The sequence below is a fragment of the Gorilla gorilla genome, chromosome 4, assembly GCF_029281585.2.
Source record: "Gorilla gorilla gorilla isolate KB3781 chromosome 4, NHGRI_mGorGor1-v2.1_pri, whole genome shotgun sequence".
NCBI classification, from domain to species: Eukaryota; Metazoa; Chordata; class Mammalia; order Primates; family Hominidae; genus Gorilla; species Gorilla gorilla.
In genome coordinates this window covers 12,029,961-12,042,708 of record NC_073228.2, presented here as the reverse complement: position 1 = coordinate 12,042,708, position 12,748 = coordinate 12,029,961, and the positions used below count along the sequence as shown (strand labels likewise).

The following is a 12,748-nucleotide window of genomic DNA, read 5'->3' as shown; positions in this document are numbered from 1 at the left end:
TTGGCCGAGCCAAGCTGCCGAAGGCCAAAGAGCAGCATGAACTCCTAAGAGTGACCCAAATAAACCTTCTTTTCAAGAAAAACAGGCCCTGCAAGCCTGTGGGTCCCCATGACAGGGGATCCATCAGACAGACAGACTGGACTTGGGTTCGGTTGGTGAGGACTCTGTCCCACTCCGCCAGCAGCTCCCGGCCTGCTGGGCCCTGGCCCTGGTGGTCACCGCTGTGGCTTCCTGCACCCCCACCCCGTAGAGAGCTGCAGGGAGCCCGGGGTGCTGCTGCTCTTCCGAGGCGGGAGGGTCTCCTGCCTTTGCTCACGTTTTATAGAGAGAGGGTGGGCTGGACAGGGACAGACAGGGGCTGGCGGCTGAGGGTGGGGGTGGAGGGAGTGGTGCGGTGTCCCGGCTACAGGCGGGCTGTAGGGCTGGGCTGGGTGACGGCTTGGGCAGGGTGGGTGGAAGGCTCAGAGCGGCCTGGGGCCAGGGCCTGGTGGGTCCTTCGCTGCCCTGGTTGAGGTGGGGTGGGTCACTGCAGGGAATTACAACAAGTGGGAGGCTTCAGGAGGTGGGGAGTTTCCTCCGACTTTTGGGACTCTGAGGCTCGGCCTGCTCTTGCACGTTCTCCAGCCTCCTCGTCACCGCCACCAGGTTACTACCTTTACCCGACGCACACCTGACGTGGCTGGATGACTGGGCCCGGAGGCTGCGGCCCCTTCTCGCTCCCCTCCTCTCCCCTCCCCTCCTCTCCCCTCCTTCTGTGCCCGTCTCCAGCCCTCTCCCGTTCTGCGCGCCCCTCCTTCCCCGACTTGGGCAGAACCGCATGCAGCGGCTCGGAGGCCAGGCGTGTGCCGGGCGGGATCGCGCGCCCGCTGGGGTGAAATCAAAAGAAAAGCAACAAAGCCCCTTCCGCGGAAAATGGGGTGGATGTGAGCGGCGCCGGCCTCTTCCTGCTGGAATGGGAATTAGCGGCGCGGATTATTTTGAGGACGCAAGGTCCCATTGTGCCCAAATGCGCCTCCTCCTGCCCGGCTCGGTGGGGTTCGCGGCGCACGGACCCCGCCCCCAAGGCCTCAGGTGGGCCGGGGGCTCCGGGAGGCCTCCGCCGTCCGTCCCAGGAGAGCTGTTCCCGGTGAGAAGCCCGGGCTCTGCAGACACCCCACAGCAGTTCTGCATCTCGGAAAACGCGGCACCTTCATCAGGACCGCACGAAGGAGGGGGTGGGGAGGCGGGTCCAGCCTCACGGGGAGCCGGCCGGGGTCTGGGGGGGCCGTGGCAGAGGGGAGTCCCGCCTTCTGTCTAAGCCTCCCTGTGCCAAGTAGGCCCGAACCCAACCTTTGGAACTTGCTTTCTAGAAAGGACAGCACCCCAGGGGGCCCGTGCTGTGGGCATGGCAGCCTCTCAGGTCGGGGGGAGGGGAGGGGACACCTTGGGGAAGCCACAGGGGGTCTCTAGGTATCTCTGGGATGCTTTGTGGTGGGGTGTTTCCTCTAATCAAAACCATCGTGGGCCAGATTCTGGGGAGCTGGCAGCCCCCCCACACAAACAGACCTTGGTGTCCTGGATCAGCTTCAGGTACCTGATGGGGTGAGAGGATCGGTGCAGAGGCTCAGAGGCCAGGCCAGTTTGGTGACCCGTCAGCTGAATTTCAGACTCCGGGTCCCCAGCCCCTTCAGAGACACTGGGACCGCTTTGGGGCTGCCCTGAAGGCTCCAGAGGGTGGAGGGGAAGGGCACGGTGCTTTTGCTAACATTCTCACGTCCCCTGGGAGCAGGTGGGTGGCCACCCTGAGGCCACTGCACGGGGGAAGGAACAGAGAGAGGTGGGGTGGGGGAGGCGGAGGGGAAGCTGCAACCAGCTCCCGTGGGGCAGGGGGTCGGCGGGGGTTTGTCCCTGCTGTGGGCACCTGGAGCGACACCTGTGGGGACAGCTCCTCATCTGACCTGCACTAACACTAATCTTTAGTCAGCTCCTGGGACTCACCCACCCTGAAAGACCCCATCCTCAACCCTATCAATAGCTCTGGTTGCATTTCCGGCAAAATCTGGAAGAGCTCGGTTCTTTGTCTAACCCTCCCAGGAAACAAACAGTTCACCTCCCCTGGAATGTCCTCATCCCCCTTGCCTGGGTCCCAACACCCTCCCCAGCCCCCACCCTACTCCATCTCAGGCTGGCTGCCTCTGACCCTAAAAGTCCAATTCCGTTTGTCTGCCGGGTTGGGGCACTCATCTGTGGCCCAGCCAGGCAGAAATAGAGAACCGGGGGAAACTCCCATCTACATGAATCATGGGGCAGAACCTGGGGATTTATCCAACAACCAAGAGGGCGCCTGGGCTTTGAAGAAAGGCAGCACTTGCCCAGAGGAGACTGTTTCAGGAGCTAGACCCCACCCTGCTGTTGGGGTGGGTGGTGGCATTTCCCAGGGGGCACCTGGGCTCTTGCCTAGTGGTCTGGGGTCCCTGGTACTTTATTTCTAAAGTTGTCCACATCAGCAGGAGGTGGGTGGAATAGACAGTGGAGGCCAGGTACCTGGAAACTGCTCCAGGGGCTGTGGTGGGAGGGTGACCCAGGTGCCACCCACCTGAGATGTGGTCATGGTTGGTTTTGTCTGAGCTGGTTGTTTGCTTGCAGAGAGGGAACCCAAAGGTCACACCAGAACTTCCAGGGCAGCAAAGGCGAGGGCTGGAAAGCCTCACCCACCCCCACACCCACCCCTGCACTTGTGTAGTCCTCATGTGTCCTCTACATCCTGGGCCAGAGGGAGAGGCCCCTTCAGCAGCGGCTCTCCCAACAAAGAGGAAGGCCCCCACCAAGAGCACGCACTCAGAACCCCAGAGTTCTAGGAGGCAGAATGGATGGCACCAAGAGCTCAGCGGTCTACAGTGGGTCTCCCAGAGCCCGCCCCGTGGCAGCACCTCATGTGACCACTGGCGCCTTTGCCCAGGTTCTCCACACTGGAAAAGTGGAGAATGGCTAGATGGTGCCCCCTCCATTAATCCACAAACCTGGGTGACACTTATTATCCTTCAGTCTTTATTTTAAATAAGGCCCCTGTCCTTTACCCTCCCAAAGTACTTTTAGACATTTTCCTTCTGCCCAGAATCCTCTGCCCGGTCCCCTGTAGCTAGTGTCCAGACACTGGTCACAGACCTCCACTGAGCCCAGTTAGAGTGCTGACCTCCCATCTCAGGACTTCTTGGCCCTTGCCCATTGCCATACTCTACTGTTAGATTTTAAAACTGCTAGACCATGTGCCAATTCACATTGACTTGTAGCCACTAGGACCCTGTGTCTTTTTCTGTTGTGCTTGTTCATGGCCAGGAATCAACGAACTTTGGACAGACAATCAGTAGACTTTGGGTGTGGCCTTGGTGAAGGCTTCCCACTTTGGTGACTTGCATGTGCCCCTCTTTGTTGAGGGGGTTTTGAAGCAGCTTCTGCGTCGTTGGGAGCTGGCTGCTGCGCCCAGCCTGAGGCCCTGTACCCCTTTTGCACCATCCTAATTTCAACATCCAGATGTCAATTCAGAAAATTATTATATCATTCTAATGACTCAAAACATAAAATCCCGTCTTTTGGCTCATGTTGAAGAGCTGATGACATCGGACCTATCAAGTCAGAGTTATTTTCCTAGTCAGAGACTGAATGGCATATTTTCAAAGCCCTTCGTCAAAATTGCATGGCACACACCCCAGGAGCCCAAAGATCTGGTTGTTCTCCTGAGATGCAGAGAGGAGGCCCACAGGTGGCGGAGGGGTGAAGAAGGAGGAGCCACCACTTCTGAAGCATCAGAATGTCAAAATCTAAGTTTTCCACGAGGTCAGCAGCAGGTGTCTCCTGGTCTGGAGAGGGCATGGAAGTGGCCACAGGTCTGGACCTCTCTGGGTGGATGTGAGGGAGGGTGATTGAACTGGAGGAGGGGGCTGGCTTGAGACCTTCCTGTTCTGTGTTGGGGGGGATACTGAGGGTCCGTCTCACTGGGACGAAGAGGGGACACAGATGCAGGTATGCCTAGGTACCTGAGTCCCAGCCAAAGCGGCAAAGCCAGACCTCCCGGGATTCCTTGAGTTTGGAAGAAGGGTGTCCCGATGATGATAAAGAGCCAGGAGCAGAGAACCCTGCATCTTGCCTGGGGCCCCTCGTACCTCTGGCTCATGGCCTGTCCTGGGCACGGGGAGGAAGGGAGACACCCGTAATAATAACAGAGACCGCACTGGACTATGGGGGATCACAATGGGTTTCAGTTTGATTGAGAGAAAATAAGGTAAGGGACACGTGCTCACCTGAGTCTCTGGAGTAAGAGTCACGCCTTGGAGAAGGAGGGCAGCCAAAGGCCACGCAGAAATTGGGGGTTCAAGGTTTGCCCAGCCGGCCCCAAAGGTGTGGGGGTCCACATGGCCTCACCCAGGGGCCAGTGGGGTGGCTTTGCTCATTTGAGGGTGTGCAGGGTACATATGTGTCTGCCCCGGGAATCCAAGTAGCCCCAGTGCGCTCCTGCCTTGCTTCCCTAGAGCGAGCCCACGGTACCATAGTCCTCGTGGGATGAATGCATGAATGATGTGGAAGGAGCCAGAACAGGGCTGCAGACAGGATGCTCTCTCATAGAAGGACCCCAGAGAACTTCCCCTCTGGAGCCTGTGCAGCTGGTTGAGTGTAAACGCTGAGTCATGCTCGCTGCCCAGCTGTGTGGCAAGGGCACTCCCTAGGCACTGAGCAGCCACCGCCAGCCCTGAGGGCTGCGGGACAACAGAGAGCCGGGCCTGCCCGAGGCACGGCCCCTGAAAAGTGTGGCCCGCCAGGTGGCACCTATGTCCTCTTGCCCGGCGTGGGTGACTACACAGTTGTCATTTACGGGGGAAGTAGGGCACAGCAGAGGTGAACATGAGGATGATGCTGCGTCTGGGCTGTACCCAGGGAACCAGCTGCCGGACAAATTAGAAGGGACCTTCTTGGCAGGACAGGTCCAGTTGGTGGCCTGAGGTGGGGTTGTGGTGGGCCTTGTCCCCCTGCAGGGCTGACCCGTGCAGGTGGGATCATCCTTCCTGAGGAGCTGCCCTGCCCAGTCCCGTTGCCTTGGAGGCGGTGACATCAGGGGCCCCTGAGCCACCAGGTTCCTCCATCTTCATGTGGCCACCACGGCTGTTGCAGAGTCCATGGTAAGAGCCAGGACGTGGCTTCCAGGCAGGAAGGGGAAGCACCTCCCACTCCCACATGGACAAAGATTTCTTTAAACGGAGCCACCAGCCATGCCTGGTAGTGGGTGCCCTCCCTAGGCAGGCAGTGCTGGCTCCGCTCTTTCCTGGGGGAAGCCCATTGCTCCTCCTGGGGCCTGGTCCGTGGGACCTGCCCAGCCAGCCTTGGGAGGGGCACCCCTGGGCATGTGGAGAGGAGGTGATGAGGCGCTCAGATGTCGAGGCCAAGGCCAGGTAGGTGGCAGGTGAGACAGGCCCTTCAGACGTGAGACCCGAGTGATATAGATAAGAGTTATGTTCCCCTCCAGCCCCCGCCCCCAGGCAAAAGGGGAAAAGACACACAGAGAACAACAGAAAACAGTTGGAAACCCCAAAGGGCGCTTGATGAAGAGCTGGAGCTCCCCACCCCCCGTGCTCCGGGAGGACCAGGAGACCTGCTCCATGGGCCAAGCCGCCTTTGCCCATCCCTCCCCTGACCCCTGCTGCACGGTTCCAAGGGCTTGGTAGGGCAGCCTGAATTTTCCCTAACTCCCACTCCTAGCAAGGTCAAATTCACCTTGTTTGCCTCCTTAAAAATTCACAAATGCAAGACTGAGGCTTTTCCTGAAACCAGAGCCCCGGCAGCCAAGGCTCAATAAAATACTGTTTGTGTTTCCAGGCACTGGGGTGGGAGCGAGGCTCCCAGTTGCTCAGAGTTAACGGGCCCTTTCCCGAGTGAGACCCCACGAGCACTCGTCAATTCTCCCATCACCCTCCATCGCTGCCTGCTGGGGGGGCCTGAGGTCCGGAGCTGCTCTTCCTCCTGGCAGCCCACCCTGCAGGCCTAGTGCTGTCCAACCACAGCCCAGAGGGCAAGGCCTCCCAAAGTGGGCGCTTGCTGAGCCCCTGGCCAGCCTCCCAGGACCCTCAGTCCCCACAGCCCCCATCCAGCTCTCTTTTACACCTTCCCCTCCCCCATCTCAGAACACGGGAGAAGCCGGGCACACTGGCGTCTGCAGGCTGCCCTTGGGCTGCCGCGGGGGCCTGTTTGCCCAGCACAGAGCCTGCCATGCTTTGACCCAGCAAGTCCCACCGGACCTTCCAGAGGCACTGTACAGCGTGCATCTGTTGTCAGTACAGTTTTATTTGCTGTGGAATCCATGAGAGCCGGAAGCATCGTTGGGGCCGTGGCTAGCAGAGCTCATGGTGACCAGTCCTGGGCCTGACCAATGGGTGATTACATTTAAAAACCGAAACAAAACAAAACAAAATACCAAGCACAGATCACTTGCCATGGACATTAGTAATCTATTGGTAATGGTGGAAATTTCATGAAAATTTCCCCTAAACCATAACAAAAACTGTCCTCCTTACCCCAAAGGTGCTGGAGGAAAGATGGTTGCATGACTTGACCTCTCTTTGAATTTGAAATGCTACCTTCCTACCTGGAAATGCGACACACTATACTTAAAAGGCCAGATAGCTGCAGGCTGTTTGCACCCCTGGCTCTGCCCAGGGACACCCCTCTCCTGGTTCTAATGCTCAGACCCAGGAGGCAGAGTCCGCAGCCCGAGGGAGCTTCAAGGCCGAGGGGTAGGACCTGCAGGGCCCACACCACCCTTCTGATGGAGAGCTTTGCACATGCATTCACGCACACATGCCTGGTGGCATCGCAGAGGATGGGTCTCGTGGCAGGAGTGGGCAGAATGGGGTGCATTTTACAGAATAGTCACAGAGAGGCTCGCCCTCGGCGGAGGACACACAGCTGGGTGGGCGTGTGGAAGGGAGTGCAGGTGTGCTGACTCTGAACCAGGGGAGAGCTCTCCGTCCTGAGCTCACTGCCCCTCACGATGCACACGGCTGATGGCTGAGGTCAGCAGTCTCTTCCCTGAGTGGCAGGTGTGGTCCCTGGGACTTCATAAACCATCCTCATGACAGTTTTACACTTAGAGTCCCCACTGCAGTCCCAGGAGGTGGCCTGGGCGGGCAGGCATCGTTGTTCTCATGTTACAGGCGAGGAAACTGAGGCTGAAGGAGGCAGAAGGCCACATACCCGGGGAGAATCGCAGGCAGCAGGAGCCAGGCCCCTTCCACAGCACTGCCTCTCACCCTTCTCCCGACCGACCCCCAAGGGCAGGCCTCTGGCTTCATGAACCTTCGGGGGAAATTAGCTTTCTAGTCTGGGGGCGGTTCCCTCTGACTGGAGACAGGACAGAATGCTTTCACACCCAGGAACGGCCGTGCAGCCTGGCTTACAAACAAGGGGTGAAGTGGATCCTGAGGCTCATTCCCTGGGGACTCCAAGAATGGGGCAGGCCCAGCTGCGCAGCCAGTCCTGGCCCCACTGACTCAGGCTGCACCCCTGCACGTATGTGTGTGTGTGCATGCGTGCGTGTGTGCACGTGTGTGTGTGTGTGTGTGTGTGTGTGTGTGTGTGTGTGTGTGTGTGTGTGTGTGTGTGTGTGTTTTCCCAGGGGACCTCTCCTCCTTCCTCTGAGGCAAAGTGGCCTGCAGGGGCCCCTGCAGAGCATACAGGGAGGTGCTTCCTTCCCTCTGCCCAGCGAGCAAAGGGTGGAGCTCTGGCACCCCCAGCAACCCCCTCCAAGGGTGGAGCCTTGGCACCCCCAGCCCCCACCCTGCAAGGGAAAGGGGAGGCTGCACAAGGAGCAAGATTTCATTCCCCAGAGGGCACAGCGTGGGCAGATTCCCATCATCTGGGGGCTGTGCCCCACATCTATTTCTGCCAAACAAGAAGCAGATGAGGGGGCTCAGGGGGGCGGGCCTCACAGGAACGGAAGCACCACTCCACCCACTATGGTCTACAGCCCACACCCTATTTCCTGTTGCCACCCCACCTCTATTCCCTGTGGCCTCCAAAAGAGCTGGGCAACCTCTGCCAGCCACTACCCCTTAGCCCAAGGGGAGGCCTCATTCCAGAACCAGCATCTTCATCTTGTCCTGATGCCCTGCCCACCCCCGCCGAGCTTCACACTGGGCTGCTACGGAAAACTGAAAGGTCAGAGGGTGGAAGTCCTCTCCCTCCTGGACATGGAAACCTCCCCCTGCCTGGCACTTCGGCTGGTCAGGAACAGTGGCTGCTCATGGAGCTGCCCTCCCACCTTCAGACCCTCCTCCTCCCCCGCACGGGTGGGCTGGGGCCCTCCCTCCCTCTGTACTTGATCCATGACTTGTGAGTTCTGAGTCCTCAGGGCCGAGACTTGAGTCAGAACCTTCTGGCGCAGTACGCATTTCCCCTCTGCACCTGGTGAGGACACCAGGCTCCTCGCTTCCTCCCCAGATCTCTGAGTGCTCACCCGACCCCCTAACCCTGGCGGGACCTTCCAGGGCTGGCAAGCATCGAGCCTGACCACGCTGCCTCTTGGGTGCCAGCACGCCCACATCAAAGGTGCCCCCTCTTCCCAGAGGCCCTGAGCAACATCGGGCGACGCTGTCAGCACAGACATTAGCAGCAGGGCCGCACCACGCGCCAACTTTTAAGTATGCGCACACACGTACGCCAGCCAATAACATTAAGTGTCATTTTAAAAAATGGGTTAAATAAGCAGCATTGCTGAGGATGGCCGTGCAGGGCTGATTATCCCCTATTTGCACGTTCTGGCGGTGGGAAGGCTAGAAGTCTAATGACTGAATTATCGCCCTAATGCCTCTCGCTGGCTGGGAATAATCCCGGGGCAACAGCTGCCGCGGGGTTTTTGGCTGGTTTCCTCTAATTGCATCCAGATTAAGGGAGCTGTGGAGGGGCGGGGCTTCTCCATCCCCCGCGGAGCAGCGTCTCCTCCGCCAAGCCCTGAACACCCAGGTCATGGCTTCCGAGGTCCTGGCTGGTCCGAGAGGTGCAGACCTCACCAGGGTCCGGGCCAGCCCACGGGGAGCGTGAGGTGCGAGCAGTGCACGGCGGGGGTGGCACTTGGTGCAGAGATGCAGCTGATTGGTCCGGGTCAGGTCTTGGGGAGCAGCAGGCGTGAGAAGCTGTAGGGCCAGGAGACTCAGAAGGAATGCCTTCTACTAGGACCTTCCCAAGTGAGGGGAGCCCTGGACCTGCCTATCCTCTTCCTCCCTCCCAAACACAGCGGTTCAAAGGCACGAGGTATCTAGTGAAATGCTAGGACCAGGGACGCTATTCTCCTGGAGCAGGTGGGTGGGGAAGGAGTGCTCCAAAGCAGGCATTATTAGGACACAGACTCTCCAGAGCCCCAGTTCTTTAGCCCTCCAAATTCTCAGTCTACTGCCACCCGACTGTGCAGAGCAGACAATAAAGTGGCAGGCCTGTCCCCCACCCCTTAATGCTGAGCCCAGCCACGTGACTTGCTGTGGCCAAGGGGAGAGCTGCAGGTGTGGTGTCCACCAAGGCTTGGAAAGGCACTTGCTGTCTCTCCCTCCGTGCCTTTGGCTGTGCCATGGCTGGCCTGCAGGAGGGATGCAAGAGACCACAGAGCAGGACCAGGTCCGACCTCTGCACCATGAGCATCCCCTGGGACTTAACGACCCACTGGCCCTAAACAAACAAGCCCAGCCTAGACCAGAAGAATCACCCTGCCCAGACTGCTGACTCCTGCCCTAGATCAGTGCTGACTGTTGCAGGCCACCGAGTGTTGGCGGATTTGTTACACAGTATTGCTGTGGCAATGGATATAACTGGTTTCTAGCGGAGGGTCAGGGCAGAAGCTCCAGCCACCTCCCTAGCCCAGAAAGGCAACCCTCTCTTCCCAGAAGCAACATGGATGAGAAGCCCACCCCACTCCCACCACAGGATCCCCCACTGCTAGACAGCAATGGTCGGTACCCCAGGATCTGGGCACTGATGGGGCTCCAGGACAGTCTCCTCAAAAGGCTCTTGGGCAGACAGACCTGGGAACTTGGAAGTACCTGCTGGACGACCTGGGTTCATGGAGAAAAGAGAAGCCGAGAAGGTGGAGGAGGCCGGTAAGTGGTGACCTCCGCTTTCCTGCTGAGGAACACTGCTTTGAAGTGGCATGGCCCAGCAGTGCCCACCCTCCAGGGAGAAAAGCTTTGAGTGGGAAGAAGCCTTCTATCCTGGTCCCCATGATGGTTCTCAGCACATCAAGGGTTTTTCTCCGCAGAAGGACGCGATGGAGGATTTCAGGAGGGATTTGGTCTCCTCGCTCAAGGAGTGGCTTTCTGTGCAAATGGCTCGACACTTCTAAGCTGGCTGGGAGTTCTCACAGCATAGATCGCACACCCTTTTCTGTCCATCTCTAAATCCCAGAAGGAGCAACTGATACACGATCTTTTGGAAGAGGGAGAGTCTGTTGGGAAGACCTCATTCCCACATAGAAGGCAGAGAGCCCTGAGTGCTGGCTCCTTCACTGTGGTCGCTCTCACGTCCGACCACCTGAGAAGCTGACTTACATATCTGAGTTCACAGGTCCTGAAGGGAAGTGGAAGAGTCTAACTATTTCCAGGTGTCCTTGTCTTGGTTGGTCAGCTAATACACTACCACGTCCCTGGGACAAAGCAGATCATCGTCAGAGGATCTTGCAAACACACACATGCATGCATGCACGCAGGGACACACGCACACATCGACCCATTCAAGCCCCAGCTGGTTGCTGTATTTGGTGGGGTTGACCTTAAACAACGCCAAGGAACCTCACGTAGAAGACCCCCAGCAAAGAAAAAGGCATCAGATGCTTCTCCAACAGCCTGAGGCTCAGGCTCCTGGGCAGACAGTTCCCTTCATGTACCAGGAGGACGAAATGTTTAAATGGATAAACACTACAAGCGCCAGCTCCTCAAGCCTGACTGCTCTTCCACCTCTCTATCCCCACATCGGTTGGGCTTTTTATCTTTTGCTTTTTTTTTTATGGCAGATGTCTTTCCATCAGCATCCCAGCTGTGGCTGGGGAAGCTTTGGGAAGTGTGTTTGGCTCACTCCGAGAGAACGAGGTCTCAAGAGGAAGTGTGTCTGGCTTGCAAAGATGTCCCTGGGCCTGGACAGGACCCCGCTGTGTTCTGCAGCCCTCGACGCAGTGGGTGAGTGAGGCCTTCCTCTCCTGTCCCTGCTTTCCTCATTGCCTGGCGACGCTGTCTGGCTGCCCTCGAGGCTGGAGCAAATCCTGGGACATGTTGAAATCCTCCAGGGCAGCCAGCAGGAGAGCCCAGCCAGCCTGCGTCTCAGGTGCGGTGGCTGTGCGTTCCACTGCAGCGTTTCAGGAGCTGACTTTCCTCTGGGTGGCTGTAGATCTGACTTCTGTCACTTCCAGACTCTAATTTTGTCATTAATATGAAAAGGTTCCTCTCATGTTGCCCAAAAGCATTTTCCTTAGGTTTCTACTGTCCCCTGTCCCCTTCACACCCAGCCCCACCCCCTCCCGTGCCCGGGGCCTCTGGGGAGGTCCCCTCAACCCCTGTCCAGTGTCGGGGGCCCGACCTATCTGCGGAAGCCGAAGCCGTCCTGCGGCGTCTTTGGGCCCTTCTTGCCTTCCCTCAGGGGCTTGGGGGAAGGCATCTCCACCGTGCCCCCATAGGGACAGCTCTCCGAGCCGGGATGGTGGCCAGTGCACTCCACCGCGGGCATGGAGCCGCTGTCCCACATGCCTGACCCACACAGCTTACACAGATCGTGCAGGCTGCAGGGGATCCGGGGCAGGAGGCGGAACTGGTACAGCAAACTCCTCGCCTGCAGACAGAGGACGGGGGGTGAGGAGGGGCCGGGGGACAGCCTGGCAGCTAAGGGTCCCCATGGGAGTGGCCAAAAACAACAGCAGCAGCAACAACGGCCTGCACCTTGGGGGCTCACTGAGTGCTGGACTGAGGGCTCTGCCTGCATCTCCCACCATCACCGGCACCACGGGGCCCTGGGTCTTAGGTGGCTGCAGTGATGGGACCCACAAGGCACTCGGGCTGTGCTCACAGGTGGCTCAAGGTGAACAAGGCCCTTGAATGGGCTTCATTCAGGAGGGTGAACAGGACCAACACCAGCACAGGGCCGGGTGGCGCCCAGCCAAGCCCACCTGTCCCTTTGGCAGCACCCCTCTCTCTTTGCCCCGCACCTTGCTCCACCCCCCACCCCCAGCAGCCTCTCAGCTCCTGCAGGATCTGTGTCCTGTGCCAGAGGGCACCGCCGACCTCAGGACCCCCCCTCACTGCCCTGAGGACCACCAGAGAGCTAACAGGCAGCATCTCCAGGAGGCGTCTGGGAAGTGGGGGAGGGGGCCAAAGCCCAAGATCCCCAGTATTCTGGCCACCCTGTCCCCAGGTCCAGCCTCCTTCTCAGTGTTCCCAGTTCTGGGTTGTAAGCGAGGTACCCCAGGGTAGGGAACCTGTCCTGTCCGTCAGCCCCGGTGAATTCGTTCCCTCCTCAGCCAGCGAGGGAGGCTCCTGTGTCAGGGCTGGCACCCCAGGAAAGTGAGATGACACAGCCAGGCCGAGACAGGTGCTGACCACAAGGCCTTAGTGGGGAGCCCCCAGTGCTATGGGTGGGGGAGGGCACGTGCTGGGGGGCCATGGTGGGGATGGTGCTCTGGGGGCGGGGCCCACATCTGGGGCAGCCTCACCTTTCTGAGAACAAGCTGGTGGGGTGGGGCGGGGCTCTGGGGGCG

General features: G+C 59.0%; 1 protein-coding gene across 9 annotated transcripts in view; it reads right to left on the bottom strand.

The window, feature by feature from the left end:
- Positions 1-6,289: 6,289 nt before the first annotated feature.
- TBC1D16 (TBC1 domain family member 16) overlaps positions 6,290-12,748 on the bottom strand; it is a 101,724-nt gene continuing 95,265 nt past the window's right edge. For 6 of the 9 annotated variants that reach the window (XM_031011133.3, XM_055389084.2, XM_031011136.3 and 3 more), the window contains exon 12: positions 6,290-11,826. In XM_031011133.3, coding sequence (XP_030866993.1) covers positions 11,578-11,826 — 249 coding nt within the window. In that variant the 3' untranslated portion in view covers positions 6,290-11,577. The remainder of the gene's footprint in view (positions 11,827-12,748) is intronic. The other 3 variants (XM_031011137.3, XM_063706033.1, XM_055389082.2) reach the window with 2 other exon arrangements.